The 25,029-nt window shown below is 38.2% G+C and overlaps 1 protein-coding gene across 2 annotated transcripts in view; it reads right to left on the reverse strand.

The window, feature by feature from the left end:
- The window catches only part of REV1 (REV1 DNA directed polymerase), a 52,900-nt gene that overhangs the window by 25,759 nt on the left and 2,112 nt on the right, over positions 1 to 25,029 (reverse strand). For both annotated transcript variants that reach the window (XM_072335290.1, XM_072335300.1), the window contains exons 2-8: positions 12,897 to 12,963; positions 12,053 to 12,185; positions 9,975 to 10,143; positions 7,730 to 7,879; positions 5,781 to 6,496; positions 3,894 to 4,001; positions 2,080 to 2,196 (exon numbers count right to left, since the gene is read on the reverse strand). In XM_072335290.1, coding sequence (XP_072191391.1) covers positions 2,080 to 2,196; positions 3,894 to 4,001; positions 5,781 to 6,496; positions 7,730 to 7,879; positions 9,975 to 10,143; positions 12,053 to 12,185; positions 12,897 to 12,953 — 1,450 coding nt within the window. In that variant the 5' untranslated portion in view covers positions 12,954 to 12,963. The remainder of the gene's footprint in view (positions 1 to 2,079; positions 2,197 to 3,893; positions 4,002 to 5,780; positions 6,497 to 7,729; positions 7,880 to 9,974; positions 10,144 to 12,052; positions 12,186 to 12,896; positions 12,964 to 25,029) is intronic.

Consider the following 25,029-nt stretch of genomic DNA (forward strand, 5'->3'; position numbering starts at 1 on the left):
ATTTATATAACATTCCCCCAAACAGAATTATGTACATTTAACACAGTGTAATTTAGTACTTGCTATTTTTGATATTTTAGAAAAATCACCTTTCCATTTAATATGTGTGTTTGCTGGACTATATTTACCCGTGGCAAGGTACAATTAAGCACACACTTTTAAAGTGTTTCACATATACTTCCTAAGACTTTGTGATGTTAGAAAAACCTAACCCACACTCCACCTTTTCCCCTAAGACTATTACTGACTCTAATTTCTTCTCTTCAAAAGTAAGAAAACTCATGCTCTCATGAAAATGCAAGCAAAACAGCTCGCTACATTTTTTGTTGATAAAAAAACAACGTATGCGGAAATAAAAACTAATAGAGCGACCAAAATACATTATGAACCTGCAGCTAATAAGATAGAGACTGTAAAAAGAGTTAAGAAAAAATCCTTTCACCAAAACAACAGGTTGTATATAATCAGATTATGTATCAAGAAAGAGATAGCTGCCTGCCTGTGTGCAAGCCAGTGAGACTGGATGGTGAAGTTAAGGAAATGAATGCGTGGATATTCAGAAAAAGCTGCTGCAGTAAGAAACTGAGTTTATTACATGAGGCTGAAACTTTCTTCAGTAAAAAACATAGCAGAAAAGATACCACTGAATTCGTGAATCACAACGAACTTGCTGGTTATCAGCTAGACTTTCTTAATTCTAACTGTCTCATTCTTCAAATATTGCTTGATTATATGAAGTCACATCCTTATGTGGTGTAGGGACCTAAAAGTTACGACATCACTGTATAAAACAGCTACCAATAAATATTCATACACAAGCTGTTCTTACAGGAAATCCAACTCCCATTAAAAACACAGCTATCTTTGGAACACGCTTACATATGGCATTGCCAACACAGCAGAAGCTAAGACTAGAGCATCCTGAGAAGTCTATGGAAAGTTCAAGGCCAATACATTTCACAAACATATATTCTAACTCAGTTCTGAAGTACTGAACTACATAAAAAAAGACAAATAAAATGGCATCACTTCCTATACTTCGGAAAGCTCTTATAAACCTACAGCTTATCTTCTTTTTTCTCTTATTAAGAGTACTAAAACTTCACAAACACCCACAATAACAAACTGTCTTTTTCCACCCCTTGTATAAATGGAAACTATCTGAGGCATAAACCTTAGAACAACAGTATTCACTATTGCAAGGTAAGTAAAAAGTGCATCTATGAGGGACAAAGGAGAAGTTTAACTTCCAAACCTAAACTGAAATAGCGGCAGTAAAACACTCAGCTACTTAAACGTCCACCTGATTATGCAAACTGTTGCAAGAAAAAAAATATAAGAAAACAAACCCAATTGTTATTTATGTTTGGCAACTCACTTCCTCATACTAAATGCAGGTCAGGCACTACAACAATAACAAATACTTGTATGCTGCTACCTGAGGGCACACAAAGTAAGAAATGTCAAAGTTACTGCAGGCATGTAAGGAATTCTCATGCTGGAGGAGATGCTCTGGCTTTGCGGAAATAAAACATCGCAAGACAGGACTCAGGAAGCTGCCACAGACCTTCATGGCATCCAAAAATGCTCTGAGGACCACCCAAATGGAACCACTGCATACAGGTACTATAATCATTGTACACATATACAATTCAAAAGCCAACTTCAGCCGAACTGTTTTTCACTGGCCACATGCTGCTTTTCTACTTTTTAATTTAAAAATTATTGTAGTAGCCTTTAACGTTTATTTTCTATGTTCTTGTTTACAAAAGGCTTACTCAGAAACCAAGCGAACCCATATGATCTGTATCTCTTACTTAAAGTATTTAATATACCTTACACTCAATGAAATCTAAAATTACTCTAAACTAATTCACCCACACTGAGCAAAGAAAACTGACAAAAAAGCCACAGTGGCCTATTCTTACTGAAGCCACGGAGCATTAAGTTGTCCAAAGAAGTTTCTTTAACTGAAATTCCACATATGAAAAAACAATTTATCCACTGTGCACTTATTAATAACTTTAAGGAAAAAGTGTTCAATTACAAAACAATTTAAACAAATAGACTTATCTGTACCTGCTTTGCCATTCAATAGCTTATTCTGGTAATATTGCCATTCAAGCTGGGGGTTTGCACCAGGGCGCAGCGGTGCCTTCCCTGCACCTCTGTTGCTAGTAACAGCTACTGGTTTTCCTGTGGAGAAAAAATACGTGTACTTAGAAGAGAGTATAATACCTTATAATTTTAATACTAGTGTAAATAGAATAAGATTATAAAGATGTCTGCTTTACTTCTTGCAATTTCTTTCAAGATTAAGCACTCTTCCAGCATTAAGGAAGAAGTACCTAGGAAAATGACTTTGCACTGCGACTATGAACTTCTTTGACTGCAATTAGACAGCAAAGAGAAGTTCTGAACAGGTGAAATGCAGCCATTCTTGTTTCTCTTTATCTTTACTATAAACCATGTTGTGAAACTTTACCAATGCCCTATTAATTTGTTAGTTTAAGGCACAGCAAACAACATGCCGACTTTAAATACTTGTTTAAACATATTTATTAGCTAAAATAAAGGAATGTACACATGCCAACACACTCAAGTCCATTTGCTAAATCACCTGCACAACATCAAATCTGTAGCTAAACTTTTGACTCTTCATTAATATCAACACCTCGTAATTTTTCTTAGCAAACTCATATGCGCACTGAAAGTTCTGGCAGACTTCTGTGGAACAGGCAGAAAAGTATCTGCAGGAAGTCCTACGTTCTTTATATTTGAGCAAAGGAATTTTAAAATTGGCAGGATATTCACTTTAAAAAAAATGCACACATACTAGAATTATCTTTAAAATTATAGTGCCTGCTTTTGGAGAGAGGAGAGGAAAGTTATCATACAGCTCACTCTTCTTACCCCATCTCTATAATGGATACTAGATGTCTGCCACAGCACCAAGTCTTCAGTTTTGTGCATCAGTGATGTTCAGCAATTACATAAAACAGTCTGTTTCTCCACTTCCGAATGTTAAATTTCAAAACAAACCAACAAACCAACAAACCCAAAACAAAACCCAACCCTAAATAAACAAACAAAATAGCCAACATGACCAAAACCAAACTGTGAAGTCTTATGTATGATCATACACTCCAACTTCTAAATGCCAGCTAAACTGTTCATCTTCCAACAATAATTCAGGCTTAAAACCTTAGATAGGAAAAGGAAGGAGAGGCAAATTTCTCTTGAAAAATGATTCAGGCAAAGAGACAATACTCGGTCTTGATGTTTCCACCATTCTAAATGAACAAAGCTCCTTAGGCTGCCTTAGGAAAACCATGGAGTATCCCACTTATTTTAGTTCTTTTCTTTTTCTTTCTTAACAGAGTGAACAAAACCCATTTTTACTACAACCAGAATTTGGTCCCCAGTTTCTGATATGGTAGATCTAATTGGATAGGTGCAACAGGTGGCGCAGTGGTATAAGGTGCTGCTTGCAACACTGGAGGCCCGGGGTTCGAATCCCCCTGTGGCACAAGTGGTACAAGTGCTGCTCTGCTACACAGAAAGGCTCGAATCCCGGGAGTTGGACTCGATGATCTCTAAGGTCCCTTCCAACTTGCATGATACTGTGATACTGTGCAACAGTAATAACAGCAGTTACTCCAGATTTTTTTTTTAAGACACTGAAAGCAAACAGCAAAGGGAATTCCAGTTTTCTCTATCGCATTTGTACTGCGAGAAAACATTAACGTGAAAAATTGCATAGCCTGAATATCAAATAAAGATACCAAAAACCAGATAAACGTGTAAAAGTCATGTTTTAAGTGTACAGTCTTTTTTGTTTGTTTCGGAAGTCTCAACTTATCAAGTTGTAATACTTAGAACTGAATACTGACCTTTGAGATCGGGTCTATTTCGGATCGCCACAGACACAAAGAAGCAATCCATATCCACGTGCATTATACAGCTCTGTGGTTTGGCTGAGCTCGCAACAGACACATTACCTAATATGAAGATACACCAATAGAAAACTTGAACCCTAATTGATATACTTTGGCACTAATTACAGTAGTCATCAAGGACTATAATCAATATTTTACTACGTTCAGTTATACTTTTGTTTCTTCTTGCATAGAGAGCATATACATTTCCTAAATTCTCGAAGAGATGTAAACACAAACAGCAGCCAAGCAACCTAACCAATGCATCAATTTGAGAGTTTCAACTTCCAATTTCATCTAATTAAGACTTGCTAAAACAAGTTCTCTCAACACAAGGTTATTGTATGCTGTGGAAACAAAGTGATAACTGCAGTATGGCAGTATTCATTCTGCAGCTGAGAACTTTATCTTTTCCTCATTAATCAGAAGACTGTTCAAAGTTTTAAAAAGTTCAGCTGCACTAAGAATTACCTGTGACTCTTCATGAAATACACCACAATGTGTTAAACCTTCCATGCAGCTGGATTTTGCTGTTGCTCTACTACACTCACACACAAACATGTGAAGATAAACAAGACAGCAGCGCAAGTTTTTCAGCCTGTAGCTAACAGCGTCAAACAATCTAGATGTTCATGTCTGCGTGTCCATGGTGATGACCAACCAGAAGAGACTAGAGCTAACAGAAAATCTTAATTTGAACAATGCATAACAGTGAAAAAACACTTCACGTATAAACTGATTTGTTTTGCTTGACAATCGTGGTAACTGTTGAGTAATTAAAAAAAAAAAGTCTTTCTTGTTCTTAATAATTTACCATTCAGACTCCTTACTAAAAAAAAACACACTGCCTTATGAAGGACATATTTACAAATCAAGTGATCAAATTAGCCCTTACGACACTGCTTTATGTGAAATAGATAAATTCTCTAGGCCAAATCGAAGTACATATATATTAGCTTACATCATACTTTGTCAGAAAATAGCACTCATTAAAGTATTCTTATAAGATAGCATGTTTTATAATTGGAGTTTGCTATGATAAACATATAATCAGTTAATTTACCTAATAATAAATTTTTAGAATGTGGTAATTTATGGTCTGAAGCAACTTTTCATGATTACAAATGAATATTTTTACAACACAGAAGAGTCAGAATCTTGTCAATAGAACAGAACTAACCTTTTAATTGGATAAGACTATAAATTAGAGCTTCTGAAGATGCAAAATACTTAATCTCTATGTGCAACCCTTTGTCTCATAAATTACACACATATCTTAATTTTGGCCCTTGGTGTGCAGTATAATGACAAAACATTTCTCTTCTACCACAAGCCAGGTGCCAGGTCGAGAACTGCCATACAACACAACTACTCTTTAAACAGACATGGAGGTACACGGAAAACTTACTATCAGAAAATTTAGATTTTAACTCATTTCCAAATGTTACTCATCTTTTAATGTTTCACACTGAACTATATATAAGCAGTAATGTTTTGGTTTTTTTTTTGTTTTTTTTTTAAAGATTTTTCACATGGCAACTACAGACTTGTGCATTTAGAAAGATGTATTTTTTTCCCCTTCAGTCAATCTATGTGTCTTGGTAATATTTCTACAAGAAAGACATGAACATAGATCACTGCATCACATTAGATCACAATTTAACAAACACAGAAGAAACAGAGCCTTTAGTTTTCACTGCATCAAAGTCACCAAGCTTTTCCAGATAGCCTGACTGCAATGTGAATATTGAACATTACCCTGCTTAGTCTCTGGCAGACATTTAGTACATGAACAAAGATAAGGCACCTTCTCAAAATAAACCTTCTTAAACAAGTATCTACCTGTGTCAGTTTTAAGTGCAGACCTGCCTGCTTTCCATTTTTTTAATTTTTCCCTTCCTGGAAAGACACCGCTGTTTTTTCTCTGCAGGCTGTTGACAAACTCAGTCAATTCACACTTCCACGTTGATATATGATGCAATCTTGAACGTGAATAAAAGTCAGAAATAAAACTACAATCTGAAGGTTTGGACACAGATAAGGAAGCTGCCTTGCTTGGAGCAGGTACAGAAGTGCTTTTTGTGCTTGAAGGCCCCTGAACAGTGGAGTGGTGAGCACCATTTATTTTAGTATTACTGTGCAAAGATGAAGATGAGGATGAATTACTCATAGTCCTATGTGGATTCCACGAAAAGTCTGTATTTTTGTTGCTTTGCTGCAACTGCTGCATTGTGCAGTCTCTAAAGTCAACGATGCCTTTTTCAGGTTTCCCCTCCTCCTGCACAGGGCCTGAAGAGAACCTACTTGCAACACTGTTGCTGGAGGGCACCAAGCAATCCTGTGTCTTTAAGGCACTGGTACAAGTATTATGCGTGTGTCCATTAAAAATGGCAGTGCTGTCTTTGTGAGATTGAATCCCATTTTGTTTTCTTTCAGGAAGAACCTGGTCCAGCTCTGCAAATCCCAACCCGTCACTATCTTCTTCCTCTTCTTCATTCCAGCTACTTATTCCATTGGGTGTGATCTCACTTTCCATCTCACACTGTTTAATATGATTTCTGAAACAGATAGATGATAGATAATTGAATACCATTTCTTTTATTAAAGAGGTACATTTACAGGTCACTTCAAATATTTATCTTACCAACTGTTGTCAGTATATAACTGATAAGTTTTTATAGTCAGTCTCAAGACAAGTATCTCAAATTCAGAGCCATGCCTTCTCAATATGACCTAATACTATACAGCAGACTGTACGTATTTGTTGTGTTATTGCTGCAGTGTTACCAGAAGTTTACACAGCTTTTCTAATACGAGTGTGATTCTGGGCACTTCCATTTCCAAGGCTTTAAACTGATTACCAGTCTCCAATGGAAATGCAATAATTATTTATTAGCGGAACTGTTATGCTGCCATGGATAGCACAGTAGTGCAAAAATATGCAACCATTAAGAGGAGTTATCTTTTTATAAAGAGATTCTATTTTTGTCATTAGTTACCAAAACAGTATACAAAGAAAACTTCTGTTTTTAAAAAATTATTTATATTCGTGTGTTGGATTCACTTTATCTTTTCTCAAGAAAAAGACTGTTTGAGCTCTGTCATATTCTTGGCTTTCGAAGAAAACCCGATCAGATTACTTTTCATCACCTAAGTGTGCAAGACTAAGTAGCCTCCCACAAGTGCACCAGCAATTTACATTTACTCAGATGATGTAAAGACTAAGATTTTATTAAAAAAAAAGAAAAATTAACAGTGTAACAATCTTAAATAGAATTAAAAACAGAGCCTTCAAAAGCAGTACATACTCTAAGTCTGTTGGAAAAAAACAACCACTGCTCGCAATTCCCAAAGCTACCAATTTAGTACAGTCACAAAACAACATGAGTAATAATTAATTATCCAGTATACCAGTAAAATCAGAAAGCCAATTAACTGCGATAATTTGGGTAAGACTATCACAATTACAAATTACATTCAACGGTTTTGAAGAGTTGCATGCTTGAAAGCTGCATATCCAGTGGTACAAACTACATACCACTGGGTAAGGTAGGCTTTTAAATTCACAACTTGAAACTAAATTCATATTTTCAGAAGTATGAATATTCCTCTCATTTAAAAAACATTAACAATGCAATAGTAAGAGGAGATGGTGCTCATATCACTCACTGTTTAAAATACACATAACAAATACTGCTTATAATAATAATTAAAAAATGCTATCTAGTTATAAATGCTAGTCCATTATGGGTGAATGATTAACATCAGCATATAAGATTAGAAACACTTACACCCTGTTGAGATCTTTAGCTATATTGCTTGGACCTGGCACGGCATCTTCAGGTTTGCATATGCTATTAAAACCGAGACCTTTTTGAACACTTGACTGCTTGGTGTAAAGCTGATACGGAATGTGTGAGAGGAGACGCCCAGCTTTAATGCTGAAACAGAAGAAAAGGAATAGGTTACTACTAAAAATATTTTAAAAGCAACATACAATAAGTGGTAACTTTCATGATAATCACTAATGTTGTGCTATGAATACTTAACGCCCCTTCCAAAACCTTCTTCCCTCTACAAATCGGATTGAAGAAAGAAGTTATTTGTAACGTGGTGATAATTACTCCTTCTTGTAAGAAAATGCACTGACAAAAAGCTAGAGACCTTCCACAAATACCTACCACACTCTTTTCAGTTCTGTCCTACATGTTCCACTCTATCTCCCCCCTTTTTTTTTTTTCCCTTTGAAATAGCAATTATACTTCAATAACTACTAAATTGCTTATCAAAGTCATGGACTTTGAAGTGAAATCCTCTCAAAAATACATCATCGCACGATTTCAGCTCTCCATCCCAATGCCTGTTGCTAGCGGAAAAAGATAACACCCTTCTCAGCCTAAACTCCACCTCTCCTTCATGTACCACACGTTATACTGCACACTGTCACGGATGCAAAAGCTTCTTACAACAGAGGAACCTCTTTTATATCAAAGAAGCTTAATATTAGTGTTCAGTTTTGAAGATACAATTGGATTTAAATCTGTAAAGAGAATTTAGCTCAGTGACATATGAACTTCTTTGCTGCTCTTCAACACCTGAAGAGTTCCTTTCAGAGGTGTGCTTTTTAACTAGCTCAACTGCAACACTGTTAAGGGAGTTTGACAGTGGAACAGAATCCCTTATGTGGAACTGTCTTATGGCAATTAGATAAGAATGTAATGGGGAACTGCATTACCCAATTAGATAAAGCTAGCACATACATAGAGACATGGTAAGGTTCTTATGGGAATGGGACGGTAGAAACAGCCCTCAAATATATCACTTCAATATTGTTTGATATGTTAGTCTATTGCATTTAGAAAGGAACATGATTTACATTACGTATCGTGAGAGCTGAAACTAACATGGTAGAATTCCAAAGCTTTATATACAGAAAAAGATGATACAGCAAATAAGTAATACAAGAGCTTAAAACATTTCTTGTATCACTCTGAACTTGCATAACCATCCACACAGTATCTCTAAGTCACTACAGTAATTTCAAGGTCATAAGAAAAAAGCATCTACTTAAGATCTTATTAATGCTAAGATTTTAGCTACTGAAGTAACTTCTTCCACTAAATCAATATACAGCCTGCTGTTTGTTTTTCTCTCTCCAAGTTGTATTAAGACGCAGCAATCTTATTGTAGACACACTGTTCAACACTCTCTTTTCCACACTCCTTAGAACACAGACTCTAGAACTACTGAAAAAAAATAGGTTGGGAAGGATCTCTGCAGGTCTCCAATCCAAACCATACTCAAACCAGAGCTAACCTCTTTGAGGCCACCCAGGGCTGACACACAACTTCTGCCTTATCGTAGAACCTTGTAGACCCTTCAGTCTTTTTACAAAGCTGCATCCTAGCAGGTCAGCTCCCAGCCTGTCCAGCTGCAGGGAGTAAATTCTGTTCCAGGTGCAGGACTCTGCATTTGATTTTGTTGAAATTAATGAAGTTTGTTAAGAACCTCAGGATAACTTCAGTTGATCTTAAGTATTTCAGTGAGTGGAGGAACCAAAAGATACGTTATTTGGATAAAAAACGTTGGGTTTAGTTTTGTTTTTACAAGTCATAATATGATCGATCTCTTAAGGTAGAATCATCTCAATTTTATGAAAATGCTTTGAAATTGACATTCTTCTGTATTTATAGATTAGATGAAACTCATGCGAAACACAAGGCAAGAGGTTAATTAAAAAAAAATAACCTGGCATTTATTTAAAATATCGAGAACTAGTCCAGTGACTGGATATGAAATTGGAATGAACAGGATAACGTTCAGTTTTGCTCTAGGCCTGAAATTTTCTCAGTGTTCTTAGTAAACCCTGTTAAGGAGCAACCATCGAGAAACAAATCCATAATACGACAGCTGTATTTTTCTCAGCCGTTGCAAGAAATTTGCTAAAATCTTTTATGAAGCTACTTTTCTAGATTTCATCCCTGCCCCACAACCCCTTTTCCCCATGGAATCCAAAAGCATCAGACCTAAACTTACCTTTCCATTATCCACTCTGGTCGAACTACTTTTTCCCCTTTCAGTTCTTTTATTTTGGCATTTGGCAGATTTGTGGCAATGATGTGCGTTGTTTTTGATCTGGAATAATACACATGGTATTGACCTCCATGCAACATCATAAGCCGTCTTAACTCATCAGCTGAGGGATCTATAAAATTTAAAAACAAATATTCCTGCTTTGTGTCAGCAAATACCTTCAGAAAAATGGTAGCTGAGAAATACAACGCCATGATCAGAAGGAGTGCAAAGGGCTGTTCTTCCCCCCAAAGCTTTCCACGTTCTTCAAAGATAGAATCAGAAATGCATTTCTGAAGAAATGTAGAAGACTGTTTCTAAAAAGACTGATTCAAAATGCAAACATTCTGCTTGTTATTGAGGATATTTCCACAGTGTGTGAGAAGGAAGCATGAAAAAAAAAACAACAAAAATCACTCAGGAGAATTTGATGTTTCACTGCTTCTAAAAAAACATTTCACTGCAAAAAAATATAAAAAAAAAGTATTAGGTTAACCAGTATGTTCATCAAAGTTTGGGAGAGCAGTTTACATCCAGGAGAAATAGACAAGAGTTAATATCAGAAAGGTTCAACAACACCAAAGAACTCTTGTGCTACAATTTCTGACTCACTGAAGTAGCTAACCTGCTTTTCTTTACCAGACTATTCCTTTATTCCTCTGGGGAACAGAGACTACCTTACAAACAAACATCTCTTCTTAGTCCCTCTAATATTTCTTATCCCCTCTGACTACTGTAGAGTAGCTATTCTTTCTTACACGATTGAAAAACAGAAACAAAAACTAAACAAAAAAAACCTAACAACTTAATGTGAGAATAATTATTTTGCAAGCAGCAGAAAAGGAAAATAATGGAAAAAAGCTTTTCAAAAAATCTTTGCAGTGGTGTCACCTTGGCACTAAAATGTCTGGGTGAGCTTTGACAGGTACAGTGTTTTGAACGGTACATTAAGCACAAGATACCAAAAGAGTCCATCAACACAGGAAGAATAAATTTACTTTTGAAATAATTAAGCCACAGTTCTCTCCAGAGGTTTACTGTTAACTCTCAGAACAGTTTAACCATCTAACTTAACTAAAGATATTGTACATAGTCTTCAAAGAATTCTATCTCCTACTCCAATTTTGTGGACATCCATCTTGTGGATCCCTATCCAGGAACTACTGCCCTGAACACTAAAGTAAAAGCAGGAGTTTCAACAAACTGTCTGTATTGAATATCTGATCCAGCTGTATTAATAGTTTAAGCTTGTTCAGTCCATACTCAAACTTGCCATGCTCCACATCACAGATGCTGCACACATCAGTTATGTAACAGTAACAACATTCTTGGCATAGGTCCCTGAATAAGGCTTCTGGGAAGTTTCAAAAAGGTTATTAAGCTGCTTTACGGAGCCCAGGAGAAATATGAATATAAGTATGGTAGATTAAAAATCTTACTCCAGTTAACGTGCATCGCACTTGTCAGTCCACCAGATATAGGCAATTTATACCTATGCCTTAGCTCCTCCAATACTGGATGGATTCACTGTCTCAAGTATTGCACCACTCTGAGCAAGAAAATCCCTACACATCCACTCAAGCATAAATTTAACAAATATGCTGAGTGTCCAATCCAACCTTTATTAGTATGAAAGGGTAACATTTGCATTCATAGGAGAACAGTGGTAGTTAAAAGGATGTAAAAACATTAACTGCTGAAGAAAATGTATTGCCCACTCAGTCCTACGTTTCACTTCCAGTAAGTGAAATAGTAAGTGAAGACTTGTAAAAGGCAGAAAAATTATTTCCTATTTCTATCAGTGACCACTCACGTACATGATGTAGTAACGCAATATTTACATTCGGAACGTAACTGTGATTTCACATTGAAAACCTTCATTATGAAATACAAAGGAAAGTTACACACAAAATTTAAGATACCCAATAATTGCTACACAGTTAGCTGCAAACAGTCACATTTCACATTTCTTTACTCCAGTTAGGATATTAAGCAGACAGTGCAACGAGACAGAACAGATTCTTAACAAACAAAAGCTTCACCTGTAAAGCCATTGACATAGATGGCGACGCCACTAAAGATACTTGATGAATTCCCATCCCTCTGGTGTTGTATGGCTGAATCCGACCGGAACTGATCCTCCAGTTTCTTAACCTTTGCTGACATGTACCCTCCCTAGTTTTTAAGTTAAAAACAAAGAAAACCAAATTAATTATGCCAGTCCTATTTTATACTTACAGGCCAAAACAAGTAAGTTAAAGGAAGCTAGAAGTTTGCAACATTTCTTCAAACTGATTTTTGCTGACATACAGAGGAAACATTCATTTTACAAACAAAAACATCAAATCCTCAACTATAAATTCTTATCTGCAAGATAAACTGCATTTTTTTTATCAGCATGCCTGGACTTATTTCATACTTCTTTTTTCTTATTCTCTAAGAAGAACAATCCCTAAAAAAATTCTTATGGAACAAAAGGAAAGAATCAGGGAGTGATGCGAGTTTGATGCCAAGCCAAAGGTCTCACAATGTCTGTTCAGCAATAAAAAACGTACTGGTAACTACTAAAAATATTCTTAACATTACTTGGTTTAGTTTTTAAGAGGTGGTTACAGCTACTCAACGTTCTGCATATACTAATATAAGTCACTTTAGTTGATGGCTATGAATTAAGACTTCAACACATGATTCATGTTCAAAGGAAAATTTTAAGAATGACGTTCTTCAAGTGAAGCAAAGGAGTTCAACTTACAGCAAAGCAAAGGAGTTCAACTTACAGCAAACCTTCCGCATATTTAACAGAATTCGAAACTCTTCTCAGCCACAATGCCATTTGGCTTTTTAAAAGCAAATAAACAAACAGAAATCACTTGGTTTTAAACATACCCATCCTCCCCAGCCATCGCCTTCACCAGCCCGTTTCCTCCATCCGCCTCGCCTCATACTGAAGCTTCTGTGTAAAAGAAAAATGCACAGTTAGATGTTCTGCAGTGTTGTCAGCGACACATCAATGATGCCTCCTCTAGAATACCATAAAGATTACAATGGTTGGGCATTGAAGTATATTAGTTGCATTGAACACAAACTAAAAAAATTGCATACAATTCCAGTTAGTCAATTTTGTAATAATCTATAGAAGAAAGTCCTTACAAAGTTCAGTTTCCACTGTGATTAAGCTCTTCTTGCTCATCAATACCTCTCCTATAAACAATGAAAAATAGAAGGTTCTTAAATACCACTGCTACCATTCATGAAGAATACTGCCCAAAACAGCAAGAGTCTTTCATTTCATTTTTAATATTAACTATGTGGTGGGATACAAGCAGACACCTCCTGGCAGGAAAGTGGATTATTTTATCAATGGATTTAGAGCACATCATAACAGACCCAAACATCTGTTGTTCCAGTGCAACAGAATTACATAAAAAAGTTTTTTTTTCTTTTTTTCCCCAATGAAATACCAGTTATTTAAATGATATAGTACAATCTACCGATAGGTTTTCTTTACAAAATAAACCTAGCCAGCCAAATTACAGCTTTCACTTATGTAATACACTTATCCCTCGACCACGAGCTGTACACAGCAGTGTCCCCAGATGAGCCATTAGCGAGCTACAACAGAACTGGTGGAGAGAAAGAAATGTTTTGGACTGTGGCCAACTGCTCACTGTCCCCAAGTGATCCACACTGACTATAGCTGCTGTAACACCAATTTTAAAATGCTGATTAACGGTGCAGTCTGATCAGGAGGCCACTGATGCTATATTCCATCTCTCATTTTCTATTCTAACTAGTCCCTGAACTACAAACGCTGTTTTGTCTTTCAGGGCTACGAGCTCTTAGCATGATGACAGGAACAGGACCTGGTATACTCTACAACTAAGATTTGAGCCAGTCACTTTTATTTTATTAAATACTTCTTTATAATCCATACAAATGCATGAAAATGCAGTTTATAACAAGAAAGGAAGTCAACTGATTTTTTTCTCTTCCTCTTCTGCTTTTTAGAAGATACCTAATCTTTGGACTATGCACAGAATCACCCAGTAGTGGAGCACAGAATCTTCCCTTGCACTTTGGCCTACCAGAATGTATATGTAGGTGTATATGGGTCCATCTTGGTCATTTACCTATCCAGACACCAGCATGCACTGCTCTGGAGACTGACTGCCTCATTTACCACATTAAAATATTATTTCCTCTGAAAAACTTGGCTAAAAGCTGAATTGCAGCCTTCTCTTAAGTCCCTTTTGTTCTCGAGTTACCAAGCAGGCATACTCTGAAATCCAGCTAAATCCCTCTGGACTGCAGGCATGTCTCACTGCAGAAAAAAAAAGAGTTCGCTGCAGGCAGGTTTTCAGAAATACCATCATTTTCATGTAATAGTGTGAACATGCCAAATTAGGTACCAACAGAATTGAAGAGTCAAAGCAAGTATAACGTGCTTCAGTAGTGTGTTTCTGGATCTCTGCAAACACAGGAAGATCATGATGCACCTGGTTCTGTTCTTCTCATGTTTGCTGTAATTTGATACATAACCTACACACATGTATATAATTATCAAGATTAATCATTTGTCAAGGAGATTAGCTCTACATCAACAACCAAAACAAAGCCATCTCTCCCCATTATGTCACGTTTTCTCTCTAGATACCCATGTCTCCTGTGAATTGTCTAACAGCTCATGTAAAGCGTAATTCAAATGTATCTGGCTGAGACTGTGTAAGACCCACATAAGTCACCAGTAGTCTTACAAAGATGTTCTTGATTTCAATCACGAAGTTCTTAATCAGAACACTAACTACTCTGACCTCTGTATTTCAATTTCTCTAAGTCCTTCCACTATCAGCATGTAAACAAAAGTATCCAGCGCCTGCTAAAGCAAAGAACTCCTCCATGAGAGGACACACTTCCTGAAACCTTGAAATATGAAATTCCTACTCAGGACACAGAGAGGTGAGGAAGAAAGAACCCTAGTCTAAAAGCCAATAGATCACATCACCACAACCAGTAGAGCAAACTAAAATCATAAACTAGGACATAGCTGTGATTAACTAAAACTTAGATAAACACAGCTCCTTTAGGTTAGCACGTTACAAAACACATGGTATAAACTGCTCAGAAGTTGTCTTCCTAGAGACCTCAAAACTAGAGACAGCAGGCTGCAGTGCCTACTTCCAACATCTGAGAATGACTTACAATTTCCTTAGCAGATGCTGACTTTTGACCCAGCCTTTTCAATTCTAAACACACAAGTTAGAAACATGGCATTTCGATGATCACAAAGTTTCTCTGGCTTACCTCCTAAGAGTTGGGGATTACTTAATTTCTCCCTATGTAGTTTCACAAACTGAGTGATAAACCGAGGTTTCTGGACTATGGAGAATCTCCAATACACCCTCTTCCCACGGAGCCAAACAGAAAAGAGACAACAGGTACAAGCTGTTTCATGACTGGTTTTGTCTTGATATAAGACATGTTTTTAAAGTGGAAATAGCTGGTCACCCAAACAGCCTCCCCAGTGATGTTGTGCAGTCCCCACTGCTGAAGGTTTTCAGTATGAGTGGACAGGATGCCAATCTCAACCAGGTTCCCTTTTCCCCTGAGAGGCTACACCTGATGTTCTTTCAAGATCTCTTCCAACCCAGGCTGTTCTATGATCCTGCTAAAGCCTTGAGCTTACAGTGCAAATTTTTCTTTGAAAATGAAGATAACCTCCAGAGCTGCTTTTCTGAAAGCTGAGGAACAAATGAACATAAAAACCATCTTACACAGGAAACATTAAATCAGAGAAAAAAAGTTAAACAAGATCTGAAGCATGTTCACTGCTTCACAAAACATGAACTGAAAAGATGATACAAAGCCCTCTCTACAGGAATCAAGACAAAGGGATGAGTAAGAGAAATGCTTTGTAAAGAACCCTCAAAGTGGTGGTGTGAAGAATCAATAGAGAGGACTTGGTAAAGTGAACCACCATAGTAAATCATTTTCAGGGCATCTCCAGAGCAAAGATAATCTATAAAATGACCCTCTGCATAGAAAAAAGCTTTTCAAATAAAACTGAAATGCTTATGCTCTGGACCTGTGAACACAAACAAATTCCCAGCAAACACTGTAACTGCACAGAAATCTGTAATGATTGAAGCAGTAGTCCTAAGAACAGAATCCATGTTTTTCTCTGCAACCGCCACATTTATTTATGTGTGTATATATATATACATACATATATATATGAAATAGTCAAATTAAGAACTCCACTCCTCATAATTACCACAGTTTGGCCCTGTACCTTTCAAGAGTACATACAGTATAAATCTCGGTGTATGGCAAAGTAAGATTCTTTAACTAAAGGTCAAATTTCTACTAGGAGATGTTTTTCAAAACTGAAGATGGAAGACCACCTGAGAGTTTTGATGCTTGGTACATGACTAGTATCATATCATATCATAGTATCATAGTATCGTGCGAGTTGGAAGGGATCTTAGAGATCATCGAGTCCAACTCCCAGGATTCGAGCCCTCTAGTGTAGCAGAGCGGCAGTTTTACCCCTTGCACCACAAGGGGGATTCGAACCCGGGCCCTCGGGTGTTGCAAGCGGCGGTTCTAACACCGTATAGATATAGTCAATATCACACACTTGGAAATGACACGTAATGTCCCATTCCACAGTGGTTAATAGGCCTCACATTATACTTCTCAATCCACAACTACTTCATTATATTATTAAAGATTGTTAATCAAACTTCACAGATCATTTAATGCAATAAAAGGTTATATCTATTTTATGAATTCTATAAACCTGTATATATAATTCTACATACATATAGAATAATATATATAATTCTATAAATGTATATATAAGATTCGCATGGCAACTGTGATATTTTTGATTGCAAAACAAGGGATGTAGATGTGAATGCTGATATTAAGTATTTGAGTATCTGATTCGGGAAAGTTATTTCTTTAAAATACCGTAAGATCAAATTTGGTTGTAAGGAGGCTTTCAATTATCTGGGAGAGTTTGGATGACAGACAAACCCAGACCAAAACCACAGGTATTATAGGGAAAACGCATAAGAGAACAGGATATCATCTTCAGCGGCTCTGTAAGAAGTGAATATAGATTCCCATGCACTTTTAAATTCCAGGTCAGTACCAGTCCTGCCCAAATTTGAGTCACCACTGCCATACTCTCCAGCACTCCCTTTTCCATTATGCAGATACATTTCCATTGCCTCTTCAAGTGACCAACTCCAGTCTAGCAGAATTATGTGAATGCACATAAACTATTTGTAAAGACAAGAGTCTGTGCTATGACTCAACAGCCCACCCTGCCAGACCTGTGTCTAAATGCAAAGCACAGCTTCCAATACAGGTAATCCTATCTCTAATTACTGAAAGTTGAATGGAAGTGTAGCACATAGTAACAAACACTGTTTTTATGACCAAAATAAATGCTATCAATACCCTTTAATGCAAAATAAGCTGATCTAATCAATTTATTCAAACAGCACAAACAGTATTTTTGAAGGTGGAACTCTAACGCTACCAGAAGTACAGCTATCTAAGGCCACTGCTAATGAATATCAGAATCTTCTGCCTGAACCACAGATCGAATCCATCCCAGCTCAGCAGGACTTAAAAGCTGTTTCCATCAAATGGGTACTTTGTGGCCTGTTTGAGTTTCATGCATCTAGGTTCCAGCTCCCACATCAAACTCACCACTCTGCTTGGCACTAGGCCGCAAGCTTGTTGAGGAAAGAACTGTCTTACATGTTTACACATTTCTCAGCACATGAGAGACCTATTCTTGGCTAAGTCTTCTGGAAAAAAAGCTGCTGCAACAGAGTCTAAATCTATTTTTATTTTTTTTTTTACACTATGTACTAAAAATCTCAGAATCCAGTAAAGGAATTTCAAAACGAAGATATTTCAAGTTGCTTATTTATTTATTTCAAAGAGACCTATGATTTGAGGCACTCGAGTTAACAATACTGTTCTATGTGAAACTAAGTAGGATGTCACGAAGCAACTGAATTTTATTCCAGATGGGAAATACACACTCAGGGTGAAGTTTCACAAGATGGATGAGTCAACTTGATGTCTGCAAGCCACCAAAAGGAATGAAGCTGCTCTTCAACCTCTGACCGCCTAACAGGCTTTATCCCTTTTTCCCAGCTTTAACTCTGCATTCACATGACCCTTATGACTGCTGCTATGTGCCAATTCAGCTTGCTAAATCCAAATAAAAATCATACGATTGTATAGGCTAGTTTCTTACCTCTTCAATGTTCTGAACTGAGTCTTAATGGGACTGCACAAAGCCAAAGCAGACAAGCCAGAAAAAGGAGTGAGTAGGACTGGTCCATTCACTGTTGATCCAACTTGAAGACTACTTCAGCCATTACTGGAAAACACCTCTCAAGCCACAGCTATGATCAACCAACTGTGCCGTAAACGGGGACACAGATTTGCAGGGAGCTAGTTACTGTTTACTAACTAGCCCTGCTTACATCCTCCCCCAGTGAAGGAGAGTACACTATCCTGTTTCTTTCACAACAAAGTTTTCCACAAGAGTTACAATCAAACAACACAGAAGCTAAGTCTGCTTCCCACCTTAATTCCCCCATGCCCGTATTATAGCCACTTCCAACTATAAGCATCCGTATTACTGTGTTCACTAGCAAGGTCTGTTCTGCAATTCAACCTCTGATGGCATTTTAAAGCAACAGAAATGAAACCAGCCAGAAGACGTTAAGAAAATAAATAATAAATAAATCTGTCCCCAAAACCACCCCACAATATTCCCTTCTCCTGTAAGTAACACAAGGAGTCTATGTTAGCAAAGAACAACCGTGTTCAGTGAAGTAACGGCCACAAAACTGCTAGTGGGAATGAGAAATTTAGAACTAGTATTGTTCACAAAAGGATGAGTACCCACGGCGCTGCCTAGGAAGGTGACACGCCATACTACACACATAATGAATGGAAAAACTGTTCTTCAGAATCAACTCCTTATTGTTGAAGTGAGGATGACTTCTAAAACAGTGTTCCCTGCATTCCCTGCATTCTTTCACGAGTCTGACAGCAAAAAAAATGATACTCTGACCTTCAGTGCTAGAAGACAGTCCCAGAAAGGCACAGGGCCTCCTTGCTAAATAAATTACTTCGGTTTCCAAAATGACAGTTTCTGCAAAAACGGTCCATATTTCAGATCAGTTTACTTTCATGTCAACTACTAAATACCTTCATACAAGCACTAACTAAAGGAGATGCACCTCTTCTGTTGGCTCATCATCACAACTGCCTGAAGCAGTTGTTTAGCACTTAACCATTTACACAGTGCTGTACAGAACAAATATGTTAACACCTTTTCCCAAATGTCTTGGAGTCTGGGACAGATTACTTTCTTTTTAAACTGTCACAGCTTAAGGAACTGTGAACACAGGGTATGGAACACAGCAGAGGACTTGCTGTCCTAGTGTAAGACGGTACATCACTGCACAGCCTGCACTAGCTTTGAGCAATCTGTTTTCAGACAGTCTTTTTGCTTTTATACACAACATTTGAGATGGTTAGTTCTCTGAAAAATAGCAAGCCAGATTCAATTTGAGACCAACTGTCAATGTTTCATTCCCCTTCAGGAATAGCACTCAGTAGCAGCTACAGTCCATTTAGAGCTTGTCACAAGTAGAGGTTTACCTTGGTTGAATTTTTCTTCTGCTCATAGAAGACTCTGGCCCCTGTTTCAACATTTCTGCATTGTCTGGTAATATTTCCCCCATCCCACCCCTAGAGTTCCTCAGTAACAAGTGGCTCCTCCTCATAAATTGTCAGTGTTGTTTAACCATGTAGCTCAAGACACTGCTTAGTTCAAATACTCTTACTGCTGCAATTCACTGGCAAATTTCAGATGTCAGCAACCAGCTTCATTATTTCTTTTACGTACTCATACTCTTTTGGGGCATAGGAATGTCCCCAAGAGGACAAAGCACACTTACAATGTTTACACCAGCTTTTAAGTGCCTAGATTCCAGAAAAAAAAAATCATTAAGTCAAATCAGGACAAGAAACCACTCATGGAATTAGGATTCTCAATAGCAATACACTGAACAGACTGTAAATCAAACCAAAAGGTAATTTTCTTTCTCTCTTGGACTTCAGTATCTGAAAGAATAAGTGAGATGAATACGTAAGTTACCCAACTTGCAGTTCTTCCTCCAAGCCCACATACATTTAGCTGCTCGTGGTATTTAAGAATAGACAACTATGCTAATCTTTTATTTGAAAAGAAAGGGTGAGCTGGCCGGTTTTTTGTTTGTTTAACTGAATAAATCAATAAAACTTGCTTAGGAAATGAAAATCTGGGCATACCTCAGCTTGACAACATCCAGTCCCACGACTTGTGTCTTACCCATGAAGCCTACACTGAAGTGCAGGTAAAGCAGCTAGCAGGCAGCACATGTAAACAAAGCTCCCTTGTCCCAAATAATGAGTTACTGCTACAGAACGATTTAAAGCTTCCTAAGGACAACTAGAGGGAATGTCTGGAAAGCTGAAGAGAAATTTAACAAGGCACGAAAAATGGGTAGGTGGAGGTATAAGTGTTCTTGAATAGATTAAAAAACAAGTAGAAATTTTAAGAGGTGACCAAAGCAAGGAACCTGCAGATGCTCTGAAATTTTTAACAATGAATTCAGAGGAACCATTCTGGAAAAAACCTCTGACATACACCATTCTTCATGTTTCCCGGGTCCCTTGGGCATGAAGTAAGCATACTGGTGCGATCATGTTGAAAGAGATACGGGTTTTCATCAATGTTATGCATTTGCATGGATATACATGCATACATATAGATATATTTTTCCATGCACGCAGGTCTGAGTGCACAAAGGCACGTTAAGCTTGTCTTTTTGCTGATCTCTTGATTTATCCTGCAGCCCAATTAACCACTTCAGCAATAGCAGTAGCATAAAAACAAATCTGCACTCTGGACCAATGCTCTAACTAATGTCATGAGAAGGCTCCATTTCTTCTCCACAAATTATTTTCTAGTAGAAACGCCCAGGGCAGTTGTGCTTTTTACTGAACTCAGTGTTATCAGTGTACACTGAGCAGATGCTGAGCAGGCCAGGCTCTTCAGGGAAAACAGAGATAAGACATCCACTTTGTCAGGCTCAAGTGGTATGCGATGTCAAATACTAAGGACCATCTCTCTACACACATATGGGTGCCACTAAACACGTAAATCATGGAATCATAGAAAGGCCTGGGTTGCAAAGGACCACAGTGATCACATAATTTCAACCCCCCTGCTATGTGCAGGGCTGCCCAACCACCAGGCCAGGCTGCTCACATCCAGCCTGGCCTTGAATGCCTCCAGGGATGGGGCATCCATAACGTCCTTGGGCAACCTGATCCAGTGTCATCACGCTCTGTGTGAAAAAGTTCCTCCTAATATCTAACCTAAACCTCCTGCCTCAGTTTAAAACCCCCTTGTCCTATCACTATCAACCCATGTAAACAGTCATTCTCTCCCCTGTTCACATGCTCCCTTCAAATACTGGAAGGCCACAATGAGGTCTCCCCAGAGCCTTCTCTTCTCCAAGCTAAACAAGCCCAGTTCCCTCAACCTTTCCTCATAGGAGAGGTGCTCCAGCCCTCTGATCATCTTAGTGGCCCTCCTCTGCACCTGCTCCAAGAGCTCCACGTCCTTCCTGTACTGGGGGCCCCAGGCCTGGACACAGCACTGCAGATGGGGCCCCACAAGAGCTAAGTAGAGGGGGACAATCACCTATCCCCCCACGCTGGCCAGAACACAGTTGGCCTTCTGGGCTGCAAGCGCACACTGCTGGCTTGTGTCCAGCTTCTCGTCTACCAGGACCCCCAAGTCCTAAAAGTAGCAAAACTCTAGGAAATGAAGCAATCTTGCTAGCAAAAGTATTGATGGTTACAGAGTCAGTAATTAAATACGTAGAATTTCTGTTTGTGGTACCTCTTTTATAGCACTTCTTAATTCCAACTGATATTCTTAATCTACAGCCCTGTTTATCTGCACATTCTCTGGCATAGGACACCAAGGATGTACATGGGTTGAACAAATTACAGGAACAGAAAGCTACTAAAGCTTTATTTAAATATAAAAAAATACATAAACAGGAGCTACTGGAAGGAGACAATCTTTAGCAAGGTCTGTGGTGATAGAACAAGAGGAAATGGCTTTACGCTCAAAGAAGGTAAATTTAGGCTAGATATAAGGGAGAAGTCTTTTACAATAAGGGTGGTGAAGCACTGAAACAGGATGCCTAGGGATGTGGTTGATGTGAAGTCCCTAGAGACCTTCAAGGCGAGACTGGATCAGTCCCTGGGCAACATGATCTAGCTGTGGTGTTCCTGTTCATGGATTGGGAGTTGGTCTAAGTGGCCTATAAAGGCCTCTTCCAATTCTAAGGATTTTCCGATTCTCAGAAAATCGGAAGCTCAGAGAACAAAGAGGAAGTATCTCAGTATGGTTGGCTCTTTACTCTTACCTCGGTATCCACTATCTGCAACTTCTTGAGACAGTATAGACTAAGGCAAACTTTTCATCTGATCCAACATATTCTCAAGTTTCCTCTTAGATTCAGCTGAAAGAGATATTCACTATTTCCTTGGAAAAACACAGTTTTGAAGCTCATTGGAGAAAACAAAAAAGCTCTGATTCATTAGATCCCTGTATAAAACTCAAATTTGAACTGCGCTCTTGGCCCAAAGTGGCTATAGGTTGTATTTTCAGTACAGCTGACATTGAAACAACGTTACCCCTCTGCTTAGTAGAGACTAATCAATACAAAAAGGCCGTAGAGCAAATACGGCTTTCCTCGGGCAAACGTGAGGTCTGTAGAACTCAGCAGGTTAAAAATCAACACAGAAACTACAGGAATTATTATGGAGAGGCAAAACATTACTTTCAGATCCTTATCAACGAGAAATTAAAATGATAATTCTTTACCTCCCAATCCCTCTGACTGTTTTATCAAAGGAATGCTTTAATAGCTTGCAAAAAAAAAAAGCTATTTCAGAAATCTAGGAAATAGAGACTGAAAAGCCCTTTTCCCCTGTTCCCCAATGATCTCATGTTTCCTTAAAACAAAAGGCAGACTCAGAAAGCAGCACAGTATCCTTTTACTACAAACCACTATCTCTTTTCTGTAGCAGAATTAAGAGTTGCATTAAAAAACACAAAGCAGTAAAATATACTTACTCTGCTTGGTTAATTGTACTCATCGTGACACAGGGGTGTGGGCTTTCCTACCTGTATGAATTATCACTTATTTCATGACTTCCTCAGTGGAGAGCAAGAGATGCTTAGTCTGAGATGCTTACTCATCATGCCCTGGCCTTACAGCTGATCAGAATCACCTCAGAGGGATGAAGTCATGAACACAGCAGACAGAACTTTATTTTGCTTTGAAGATTCGCTGACAACTGGCGGCTGACCAGAAACATCAGTAACAGTCCCAGCTCTCTGCCAAAACCTGCCGCATGTTTTACCCTGCCACAAGATTGCCAGTCTCCAAGAAAACTCTTAGTGCAAATCTCAACCCATCAGCACTGACTTCAGGTTTTGAGAATCAAACCAGTCCATCTGCATTTATGGGAACAGCTCTGCACAGTATCTGAGTGGTGTTTTATCCTGAGCTAAGGTATGTTTCTCAGGACTACTTTTATAAATCAAGAAACTGAAAAGGTCATTACAAGTTCAAGCAAACCAAATAAGGAGGTAAGAAGTGTTAATTTCCTTATGTTGGAATTTGGTAAAAATAGAAATTTAAATGCAAAAGAGTCGCCCACAGTATGTCTGAACTTTGTTTACAGGATCACAGAATGGCCTGGGTTGGAAGGGACCTTGAGGATCATGAAGCTCCAACCCCCACAGCACAGGCAGGGCCACCAACTTCCCCATTTAACACTAGACCAGGTTACCTAGGGCCCCATCCAATCTGGCCTTAAACACCTCCAGGGACAGGGCATCCACTGTGCCTCTCTGGGCAGCCTCTCATAGTAAAGAACTTCCCAGTTTATGCCAGCAACTAAGTTTTAAACCATAAAGTTCAGCACAGTTAAATAGAAGAAACACCAACTAGGAACCCAACTTAAAGAAGCTTTAAGGTAGGAAATGAGTTGGGGAAAAAAAGAAAAAAAAGAACAAAAATATAGTATTTTATGTTTCCCAACAGCTAATACTGAAATTCAAGAGGCAGGGTCTGCTACAGCAGTTGCTGCAAAGAATATGAAAGACAAAGCCATCAATTCTACGAGTACACAGAAATCTCTCTTAGATGAATGTAATGGTCACAGATTCCTTAACTACAACAGTTTCAGTTAGTTTGGTCAAGACAAGCAAGAGGAAGAGAAGTTATCATCACTGCTCAGAATGTAAAGCTGTTCTGCATACTCATCTCAGCTCCACTGAAGACGAAGAATGAAGATGAAGAAGGGTTTCCTGATCCTCATTTCTATCTCACGAGCACCAGTTACTCTGCAAGAAGCAGAGACAGGCAGGGAGACCGCAGACATGAGAAGTCCTCCTCCCTAAAAAACATCTGCCTCTCCGATTAAACAGTTGTCTGGTTTCCACAACAAAGCAGAAGGCCGCTCTCAGGGAGAAGCATGACAAAAATCTATCTCTTAAGAAAAAATAAAAAGCCATTTCCACAATTACACTACATGAACCGTGTCTGAGAATCCCTCACCTGTTCCTCGCCTTCTTCTGCATCCACTTAGATTCGCTTCTTACTTTCAACATTTCTTTATACCTACACGGCCACTCTCATTTCTATTTGCTTCCAATTCTTCTTAATTTTGCTACGCTTAGGTAAACACATGCCACTATCATCAAATTAATCTACGCTGTATTCCTGGAGGAGGGTTTCAACATTTGGTTATTTAGCTCCCTCGTTACAGCTATACCAGGCAAACAAACTGCTAAGAGCTGACAGAGATCTCAGAGATAATAATATACACCTTTAATTAAAAC

The sequence above is a fragment of the Excalfactoria chinensis genome, chromosome 1 (assembly GCF_039878825.1).
Source record: "Excalfactoria chinensis isolate bCotChi1 chromosome 1, bCotChi1.hap2, whole genome shotgun sequence".
Taxonomy (NCBI): Eukaryota; Metazoa; Chordata; class Aves; order Galliformes; family Phasianidae; genus Excalfactoria; species Excalfactoria chinensis.